Genomic DNA, 9,802 nt, shown 5'->3' with positions numbered 1-9,802 from the left:
TCTCTCTCTCGGTCCACGTCCCTGTCCATGCAGAGGTGCTCACAGTTCTTCAGCCACTCCAAGCTGGAGCCCTGGGGGTCCTGGGAGTGGCTGGGTACCTGTCCTCTCACAGGCACTGGGTATTTGTAGGGCATGGCCCGGTTGATCATGCTGGAGTATTTGGTGTAGGGACTGATCAGAGGCATTATTGTATCAAGGTACATGATAGCAAAGGACATGACCAGCACCGGCTCCTGGGCCCAGGTGTTCTTGAGGAAGGCAGTGACTTTAGATGCCATGTTGCTTGGTGGCAGCAGCAAGGATCACCTGTATTTTTACCGTTTCTGAAATTCTTCTTTTCTGAGTGTTACAAGGATTGGGGTTTCCTGTTCTGGAGTTTGTATGATGCACAGCAGTAGGGTCTCCTGTTTTAAAATTTCCATTTCTTTTTTTTAACAATCCCTATTTCTCTTCTCCCCTCTCCTCCCTTCTCCTCTTACCAGGCAGGCACTGTGCTGCTGAGCTGTATCCCTGGCAACAGTCTCCCTATTTCTTGAACCAATATTATATTTTTTCATTTAATTCTTTGAACACACGTATAGTATCTTCTTTGAAGTCTTTGCTAAACTCAACATATTGACCCACCCAGATTCTGTACACTGGCTTTATTCTGTAAATAGAGCTCACATATTCTTGTTGCCCTGTCTCAAAATTTTTGGCTGAAAATCCAGGTAACCTCTCAGAATTGTTTTTCTTGAGTTGTTTGGAGACGTGTGCTGGACTTGAACTACAAAATCTGTCTCCCCCATAGTGTGCAGCCTCTGATGCCTCTGCTCATGTTTTAATTTTGTTGTACATGCCGACCTGCTCTCCTGAAGGCTGCTTCTGTCTTGCAGTATAGTAGCAGTTTCACTGCCTTGCATGTTAGTGGTCAGTGATTTGAGCAGAAGTTACGCTTAAATACTTTTAGCCCAGAAGCCCTCATGCCCAGCCAGCCAGCCAGCCTCCAGGTCAGAGGACTCCTTACCTCCTCCCGCTTGGTTTCTTTGCCTGGGTGGAATCTGTCCATTCCCTTGAGAGCCTGGGCCTGATGAAAGCAGGGCCTGCTGTGGCTCTGACATTTGGGGACCTTCCCATTCATGCTTGGCTCAGTGTGCACTCCAGTTGGGATCACAACCCCAAGTGATCAAAACTGTCAGTTTTTCCCAATAGTTTTTACCAAGTTTCCCACTTCAGCTACCAGGCCCTAGGTTTGGTCCCCTACCCCATATCTACTTCCTAGGGCTTCAAAATGCAAAATGTTTGGTTGGGCATGCTGGTTCATACCTATAATCCCAGAACTTGGGAGGCTAAAGCAAGAGGATCACAGTGAGGTGGAAGCAGGCCTTAATCTCTGTACACAACCCTGTGAAAACACAGCCCACTAAAAATATTGTATAAAATTACTGCCAGGCTAGCCTGGGCAACTTAATGAGAACCTATCTCAAATAAAAAGGGCTAAGGGGGGCCGGGGAGATAAACACTTCCCTGGCAAGCGCAAGGGCCTGAGTTCAATCCCCGGTTCCGCCAAAAAAAAAAAAAGGCTAAGGCTGTAGCCTCAATGCTCCCTAGATTTAATCCCCAGAAGCACACACACAAAAATATGATCAAATAACAGACATTTCAAATACAAGACACTTGACTCATATCAGATGTTTTCTAATGTTGCTGAAGGTTCATCTAGAAAGCTTTCATTAATTGGCAAAATGTGTGTGTGTGTGTGTGTGTGTGTGTGTGTGTGTAGGTAGGTGGAATCTAATCACACCTCTGCATCAGCCCTCCTTATTTAGCCTGCCTGCTTATCATGTCATGTCATCCCTCTAACTATCTTCCACCCATCCACCCTTTTTGAACCAGGGTCTCAACTGAGTCACCAAATTGCCTAGGCTGAGCTCATATGTGCAGGTCCTTACCAAGTGCTGGGGTTTTAGTTGGGCACTACCACACTTGTTTTAAGCCTCCTTCTTAAATTCATTCTTTCCGGGGGCTTGCCCCTTAGCTCAGTTCTTTAAGTGGCTGCTTCCACAAAAAGCAGTCAGGCTCAGGTTGCTGTAGTTTGATCCCCACAACTCAAGCCAGCCAAACCTGCCCTGAAGGCATTCAGAGCAAAAAAAATCCTTCTGCCTTTTTGGGGCTGGGGAGATGGCTCAATAGAATAGGTGCTTTCCTGGCAAGCGCAAGGGCCTGAGTTCAACCCCTGGTTCCGGAAAAAAAAAAAAAAAAAAAGCAAAAGAAAATCATTCTTTTAGTCCTCAGATGTATGGGAGTTGCTTACTCTACTGAGCCATCTCCTCGCACCCCCCCCCCTTTAATGTATTTGGTACAGGGTCTGCCCTACACAGCTCATAGTGATTGCCCTGTTTTCAGCCTCCCCAGTGCTGGGATTATAGCGTGTGCCACCACGCAGTCTTGGTGGTGGGCTTGGTGCGCCCAGGGCGGGGCTGGCACAGCATGTGGTACCAGGGGTTGAACCCAGGTCCTTCCTCTTGCCTAGGCCAGCACTTAGACCACTGAGCTATCTCCATGGCCCTGGAGCGGTCTTAAAGCTCCTGGTGCCTCCTGGTCACTGGTGTGGGCAGTGAGTAGAAACTGCCCAGAATTCTGGCTGGGCAGGCCCACAGGAGGTTGCTGAAACTGTCTCGCCTCCTCTCTTTCCTCCCACTGATTCGTGACTGTAAGACATCCCTCACCCTGCCACACAGTGAGCACCAGTCCTCACTGCTCTTCTGGGGTTAAAATAGTTTCCTGTCTGAAATGATAGCATGTAATAGTAGCTGGTGTTTGTTTTTTTCATGTCTTTATTTGGCAGAGTTCACAGTTGCAGTCCTGTGTCTGGCCCCACATTTCCTTTTCATTCTCACTCTTAGTTTTGTTTTTCATTTTACTGGTGCACTTACACCTGAAGTCACAGCACCACTGCTGTGTTCCTAATGCACACATGCACACATGCCCAACCCCTAACACATCTGCCCAATAACTGTTGGTGTCTGAAGTTTCATTTCTGACCGAGGCATTGGGGTGCCATAAACACATGGCGCTCTGCCTCATTGTCATCCCAGCCTAGAGAGCTGGATAACAACATGAGGGATGTCCTGTGAGAATTCGGCTGTAAGAATGTATGCATGTGGGGCTGCAAAGATGGCTCAGCAGGGGGCTGGTGAGATGGCTCAGTGGTTTAAAGCACCTACTTAGAACAAGCTTAGCAGAGCACAGGGACCGCGGTTCAATCCCCCAGCACCACATGCCAGCCAGCCCCACCCCCTGGTGGGCTGAGCTGGCCACACACACACACACATAAATAAATCAAATTTAAAAAAAAAAAAGATGGCTCAGCAGTCTAAGCACATGCCTGGCAAACTCAGGGACCTGAGTTTGATCCCCAGTACTGCATGCCGTGCCGGCCTCATGCCCTTGGGTGCACCATACTTCCCCAAAACTGGGTGTGGTGGCACATGCCTGTAATCCCAGTGCAGGGGAGCCTGAGACAGGAGGATCACTATAAGTCTGAACTGCATAGCAAGACCTTATATCAAATAAATTTAATTTTTTTAAAAAACACGTGTATATACATGTCATGTGTATGTAGTGTGTTATGTGTATGTAATGCATTACATATAGTGTGCTATGTTTGATATATATATAAAATATACATGTACATTATATGTATACAGATGTGTGAGAGAATGTATCCAAGTGAGAATATGTGAATGTGTATATTTGCCTGTGTGAGAGTACATACAGAGTATGTACATACAGAGTACATACATGTGTGTATTTGCCTGTATATGTACACATGTATACATACATGTGAGAAAATACACATGTGTAAGTGTTGAAGGTGGATGTTTATTTGAAAGTACACATATGAATGTATGCATGTAAGAGAGTACATGTGGATATGTCCATGCATGTGTGAGGGACAAAGTGGGTGTGTATTTGTGTGTCTTCCTGTCTGTTGCCCATTCTGAGAAGCCACTTGGCAGTGGCCTCAGCTCCTGGCTTTGCTTACCCCATGGCTGTGTCTGAACACTGTCTCCTGCGGCCCCTCTGCAGGTTCTCCCATGGGCAGGTGGTCTCTGTCGATGAGCTGCGCCCCTTCCAGGACCCAGACTTGAGCTTGCTGCAGGCTGGCTCTGCATGTCTGGTCAAGCACCAAGATGGCCTTTGGCACCCGGCACGAATCACTGGTGAGCTGGCCACAGGGACCTCTCCAAGGGGCTCTACTAAAGCAGACTCTTCCTGGAAAGCCAACTCTGCTTTGCATGGCCACTCCTGCCACTTCTGGCTTGGGCATTGGGACCCTGTCTGTACCAGGAGTGACTCTGACCTCAGCCCTGGTGTCACCTTGCTCCTCACTTCCCGGGGCTCCTGACTAGTAACCCCACTCCCACGAGGCTGTGGGCTGCAGTATCTCTCTGTCCTCTGCAGATGTGGACAGTGGCTACTACACAGTCAAGTTTGACTCGGTGCTTCTGAAAGAGGCCGTGGTGGAGGGAGACAGTATCCTGCCCCCACTTCGGACAGAGGCTGAAGAGTCCTCTGACTCAGACAGTGGTGATCTGGGTGGCTCCAGTTATGCCAGAGGTATGACAGCATGTCAATGCCTAGAAGCCAAAAAGGCGAGGGGACTAGGGAGTGTATGACGGGCAGGGCAAGAGATCCAGCCTTTGCCTTCAGGAAGCACCTGCAGCAGTCACAAAATCCCTGGTGTGGGTTAGTGTCACACAGTGGGGGATGGAGACTGCTAGTGACAGAGTTGCCAAAGTCTCACAGGAAGTGACCAGATAGTTGTGTGTGTGTGGTATGCAGAAGGTGACTGGGGCCAAAGGGATCCTGGCAAGTGGAAGGTGCATCCAGACAGCCAGGCTAAGCTAGCAGTGTCAGGAAGGAAATGCATGGGCAGTGTGCAGCCTTTCTGAAGGGTTAGTCAGATAGGGTGGGAACCCAAGGGCTGGTGTGAATTGGTACTTTCTTAACCTTGTGCCCATGGTGACAGTTACGAAGCCACAGTGCAGCTAACTTGCCACCTGGTGCTGCCTGGGAGCTTTGGCAGGGGACCAGAGGTAGAGAGCTCTTGGACAACATTGGCTGGGCCGCAGGATGCCATTCGTAGTGTTTTGGCTTCATGGAGCACTGCCCTTTGTCTCATGCAGTAGTGGAATCAGGCACTGCAGACACCAGGACCTGTAACTCCGCCTTTGCCGGCTGGGAGGTACACACACGTGGAATTGGCTCTAGACTCCTCGCCAGGATGGGGTATGAGTTTGGCAAAGGTATGTATGTGCTGCTGGGGTGGGGGGTTGCTGCAGGGCAGTCCTAAGTCCTGCAGCAGCAGCATCTGCCCTGCATCTTTACCAGGTCTGGGCCGACATGCAGAAGGCCGGGTGGAGCCCATCACTGCCGTGGTGTTACCTCGTGGAAAGTCACTAGATCAGTGTGCAGAGATCCTGCAGAAAAGGACCAAGGAGGGGCAGGCTGGTGCCAACAGGCCCCCAAGGTGCCAGAGGAGGAAGGGTAGGCCTATGAGCCACCCACGCCCTCAGAATGTATTTGACTTCTTGAATGAAAAGCTGCAGAGCCAGGCTCCTGGTACTCTGGAGGCTGGGGTGGATCCCCCTGGTGGGAGGAAAAGCAAGGACATATACCACGCCAGCAAGAGTGCCAAGCAGGCCCTGAGCCTGCGGCTCTTCCAGACTGAGGAGAAGATTGAGCGGACCCAGCGGGACATCCGGGGCATCCAAGAGGCCCTAACTCGGAATGCTGGCCGGTATGTGTGGGGCCCAAGCACCGGGGTAGCCATGCCCAGGACACGTGTGGGAGGTCACCTGACCCTAGAGTGGCAGCTAAGTCTGAGGAGGTCTGGATCTGGAGGACGGGAAGTGGCTGCAGCAGCTGGGGGTCCTACTGGCCACACTGACTGGCAGGCCCTCCCTAGGCACAGTGTGGCAGCAGCCCAACTGGAGGAGAAGCTGGCGGGAGCCCAGCGGCAGCTGGGGCAACTCCGGGCTCAGGAGGCAGGCTTGCAGCGGGAGCAGCGGAAGGCAGACACCCACAGGAAGATGACAGAATTCTAGAGGCCTTGCAGACCCCACGGACAGAGCCCTGGCTGCCTCAGCAGGAAGACCAGCCATCATCCTGACACTCTGAAGGACCAGCCCACTCTCAGACTGCCCCCATTCAGCCTTGCTAACCTGGAGCATGTGGACGGTGCTGCAGAGATGGGCCAGGATCACTTCTAGACACTTGCCCACCAAGCCCACCTGCCAGTGTCTTGGGGCATCTTCCTACCAAGGACATTAAAGTGATTTTATTACTGTGTCACTCAGTGGAGACTCAGCTGGCTGCAGGGTCTCAGGGGAGAGAGGGGCCTACACAGGATTGTGACCACAGACAGGCTGGGCTGGAGGAACCCAAAGGAGGCCACTGTTCCTGCCCAGGGTCACAGGATCCAGGAAAGCAGCATTTTCCTTTCCTTCCCTTCTCTGACCCAGCCAGGGAAGAGCCTAGAATGTCCCATGGCTCCCAGCTAGAGGAGTAGAGATGGGCCCTTGGACAGTAGAGTTGATGAGGCAGGTTTGGGGGTCTTGGAGTTCAGGGCCAGTGCTTAGTGGCTGCTGATCATCCACTTGACCCACTGTCTACCCTGTCAGTCCTGGCCCCCATCCGGTACTGAGAGGACATGAGTTAGGCTTTCATGTGGCTTGTGAAACAGTGGCTTGTGGCACATAGTCACAGCTACATTTTGGGTGGGGCTGTAGCAAGTAGATGAGGCTGAGTGGTAGTTACAGCAGAAGCAGCCGCAACTGAGGGTTGAGTAGCTGGTGGAAGGTCCTGAGGCGGGCAGAAGTGAGGTGAGGATCTCACTAAGGACCCACAGAAGACTTTTCTGGCTGCCCCAGACAGGGCCAAGGAAGAGCTGTGCTGTGGCCTTGGTAAGCTCCCGCTCTGTCCTCCAGCAGTGGTAGGTTCCCAAGGCCCTTGGCAGTCCTGGGGCCTGGGAGGGCATTGGGACCTGGCTGTGTCCAGGTTAGCTGTCACCCCCCTTCATGCGAGAAACCTGCTCTTCTAGTCTGGACAGACTCACCCTGACCTCCAGAGACTACCTCCCCTTTTCTACAACCTGCAGAACTTAGGTGGGCCCCCAAGCCTCAGTGCTGTTAAGACTGGCCCCAGGAGGGCTGTCGGTCTTTGGGGAGGCAGGAAGGGGTGGGGTCACACATGTGCTGCCTGCTGATCCCTCAGCCGTTTCTCAGGGGTCCAGGCTGTACTGAGTGGCTTAGGGGTACCACTGTGGATAAGGAGACCGCCCCTGGGAAGAGGGCTATAAATGAATGCTGGGGTGTGGCTTACAGGCCTGGGGTATCTTCAGGGTCTTCCAGGACCCAGACCCTGGGTTCAGTCTGTGGTGACCAGAGCCTCGGTGAGGTCACAGCTGCCCTGGCTGTCCTCTCCCATCTCCATAGCTGCTGTCTCGCTGTGCAGCAGCAGGCAGAGCTTCAGACATTCGGCAGAGGCAGGAAGGTGGGCGCCCCGCTGTAAGGCCTAGGGGTTTCCGGTATGCTGAGTCAGCTGAGGGAGACACCCACCTGGGGTGAGCTACACAAGTGAAGCAGCTAGGGGTGTGCCTGATCGCTCAGCTCCCCCCACCCCATGTCCCTTCTTTTGCCCCCAGAGCCCTGCCTCACAGGATGGGGCCATCAGTGCCCGTGTTCCTGCCAGCGCTCTGGGTCCTAGGGTGTTTCTCCCTGCTCCTTTGGCTGTGGGCGTTGTGCACAGCCTGCCACAGGTATGTTTATCTTGCCTGCATTCCTTTTGGGTCCTCAGCCTCTGTGGCCAAGGCAGAAGTTACTAGAAGCAAGCCAGAGCCAGAATCACACCTCCACGTGCACCTCACGCTGGGCATGGACCGGCGTCTAGCTATCCCTGCCTCTGCCTCTGCCCCCTGGCCTGATGATACTCTTACCCCCAGGAAGCAGGTGCAGAGCCACCAGGCAAAACTACAGGACACTGTGATGCTGGCAGACTCGGTGAGTGCCTACTTGTCTGAGGGGCTGGGGGCAGCCAGCAGGGGACCAACCAGCCTTCACTGCCCCCAGGCACTGCTGAGACAGACCCATCTCTGCTCTCTCAGCACGTCTGACACCAGGCTGCACGAGCTGCACCATGGTGCCCATGGCAGCACAGGTGAGGTGCCTACCAGCAGGACACACAGGAAGGGGCTGCCTGCAGCTTGGGGCCACATGCTGTCCACCCCTAGTGACTTCTGATCCAATCTTCCCCATAGCCCTGAGGCCTGCCAGCATGGATCTCCTGCACTCACACTGGCTAGAAACCTCTAGGAGCAGCACCAGGCCACAGGCAGCCCCTTCTGCCTTCCCACCTCAGCAGCTGACTGGGGCCCCTCCTGCCACTGCCACCACATTGTCCATTGGTCCTGGGGCCACCTATTCCAATGTGGGGCTGCCTGCCATCCCCAGAGCTAGCCTGGCTGCCAGCCCTGTGGTATGGGCAGGGACGCAGCTGACCACTGGCTGTGACGAGCTAGGGTCTGGGGCCAGCCCGGCATTGGCTGAGTATGCCTCCATCCAGAAGCTCCAAGGGACAGATCTGGGCTCCCAAGAACTGCAGCAGTGGAAGGCTAAGGTGCCCCAGCCTGCTCAGGTAAAGTGAGCCTAGGTTGGGTGTGGCAGGGGGACTGGGCAGGCCCTTGCAAAGTGGATGATGAGGATCCGGGTCTACTCCTTCTCTCCAGGTGGACATCCTGTACTCCAGGGTCAGCAAACCTAAAATCAAGGACTTGAGACCCACCACAGGCCACCCAGACTGCAAGAGTACAAGAGCAATGCTGGAGAGTGACTTTGCCTATGAGCCCCTCCCTCTTAGGGGCCTGGACACGGACAACAGCCCCCTGGAAAATATATACGAGAGCATCGGGGAGGTGGGCACCCCTGGAAGTCCAGCACCCCCCATTATGCCAAGCAGCATAAGTGGACATTACAGAGCAACAAGACATCTAGGGAAGGGGTGGAGACCGGTCTGTTCCGCACCTGGATTCCTTCCTCCAACTTGAGCCTCCAGCCCCAAGCTGATTGAGACTCAGCTCCTACCACTATGTTGCCCCGTCCGCACGGCCTTTCCTCTCTCAAGCCTGCATCCTAATGAATCTAAGCAATAAGGACTACTCACATACCTCGAAGCCTGCCCTTGATAACTGGGAGGGTTGGGTGGGGATTTGCTAGATAATTTAATCTCCTGGCCTTCGGAGGATGGGCTCTAACCCTAACTGCCTAGCGCTTGAGGCCAGTGCGCTGGCTGTTCAGCTGTTATCACAGAAGCGGGAGAGGGGGAGGAGGGTGTGCGAAGGTTGTTCGAAGACTTGGTGGTCGTCAGGGCAGTGCAGCCCGCTGGCAGGACTGCCTGGGATGGGACTTGGACCCTGAGCTCCGCAGGACGGTTCTGCCACCAGCCCCGAAGGTTACATAAGTGGAAGTGGTGGGCCGTCGTGCGTTAAAGAATAACCTGCTCCGGGGAGGCCCGCCAAGCAGCTCGGCCTTCCTGGCTCTGGCAGCTCCGAGAGTACGGCCTGGGGAAGCTGGCCCTCCCTAGCGGCGGGCGCGCAGCAACGGCGCTGGAAGCGACCCGGGCCTCCGTAGGCGCGCGCTGGAGCGCAGATCTGCCGGGACAGGCAGGGCGGGGCCTGGGCGGGACCGGGGCTCGGGCCCGCGGGAGTGCAGCGGGCTTCTGCGAGTGTTGGTGCCACGCGCCGGCCAATGGGCGCGCGCGC

General features: G+C 54.1%; 2 protein-coding genes and 1 pseudogene across 5 annotated transcripts in view; 2 read left to right on the top strand and 1 right to left on the bottom strand.

Moving 5' to 3' along the window:
* Positions 1-278, bottom strand: part of LOC105743950 — a 7,125-nt pseudogene extending 6,847 nt beyond the window's left edge.
* The window catches only part of Zgpat (zinc finger CCCH-type and G-patch domain containing), a 32,314-nt gene extending 25,361 nt beyond the window's left edge, over positions 1-6,953 (top strand). The window contains exons 2-6 of the mRNA XM_004644144.2: positions 4,072-4,205; positions 4,447-4,602; positions 5,172-5,291; positions 5,377-5,785; positions 5,954-6,953. Coding sequence (XP_004644201.1) covers positions 4,072-4,205; positions 4,447-4,602; positions 5,172-5,291; positions 5,377-5,785; positions 5,954-6,092 — 958 coding nt within the window. The 3' untranslated portion in view covers positions 6,093-6,953. The remainder of the gene's footprint in view (positions 1-4,071; positions 4,206-4,446; positions 4,603-5,171; positions 5,292-5,376; positions 5,786-5,953) is intronic.
* Positions 6,954-7,088: 135 nt separating this feature from the next.
* Lime1 (Lck interacting transmembrane adaptor 1) lies at positions 7,089-9,200 on the top strand. Of its 4 annotated transcripts, XM_023704311.1 has the most exons (5): positions 7,089-7,804; positions 7,988-8,045; positions 8,115-8,202; positions 8,303-8,679; positions 8,771-9,200. In XM_023704311.1, exons 1-5 carry the CDS (start codon positions 7,707-7,709, stop codon positions 9,086-9,088), a joined length of 939 nt encoding a protein of 312 aa, XP_023560079.1. In that variant the 5' UTR covers positions 7,089-7,706; the 3' UTR covers positions 9,089-9,200. The 4 variants fall into 4 exon arrangements, with proteins under 4 accessions (XP_023560079.1, XP_023560078.1, XP_023560077.1 ...); XM_023704310.1 differs by having other exon boundaries at positions 7,988-8,202; XM_023704309.1 differs by having other exon boundaries at positions 7,089-8,045.
* The last annotated feature ends 602 nt before the right edge of the window (positions 9,201-9,802 follow it).

This window comes from Octodon degus, unplaced genomic scaffold (genome assembly GCF_000260255.1).
Source record: "Octodon degus isolate 3935 unplaced genomic scaffold, OctDeg1.0 scaffold00194, whole genome shotgun sequence".
Taxonomy (NCBI): Eukaryota; Metazoa; Chordata; class Mammalia; order Rodentia; family Octodontidae; genus Octodon; species Octodon degus.
Note: the sequence above shows the minus strand (reverse complement) of the source record. Positions and strands in the feature narration are given on the sequence as shown.

Coding starts and splice junctions, on each gene's coding strand:
- Lime1 (XM_023704308.1), top strand. CDS start 7,707: ATGGGGCCATCAGTGCCCGTGTTCCTGCCAGCGCTCTGGGTCCTAGGG. Junction 8,203..8,302: donor TGGTGCCCATGGCAGCACAG/GTGAGGTGCCTA, acceptor TCTTCCCCATAG/CCCTGAGGCCTGCCAGCATG. Junction 8,680..8,770: donor AGGTGCCCCAGCCTGCTCAG/GTAAAGTGAGCC, acceptor CCTTCTCTCCAG/GTGGACATCCTGTACTCCAG.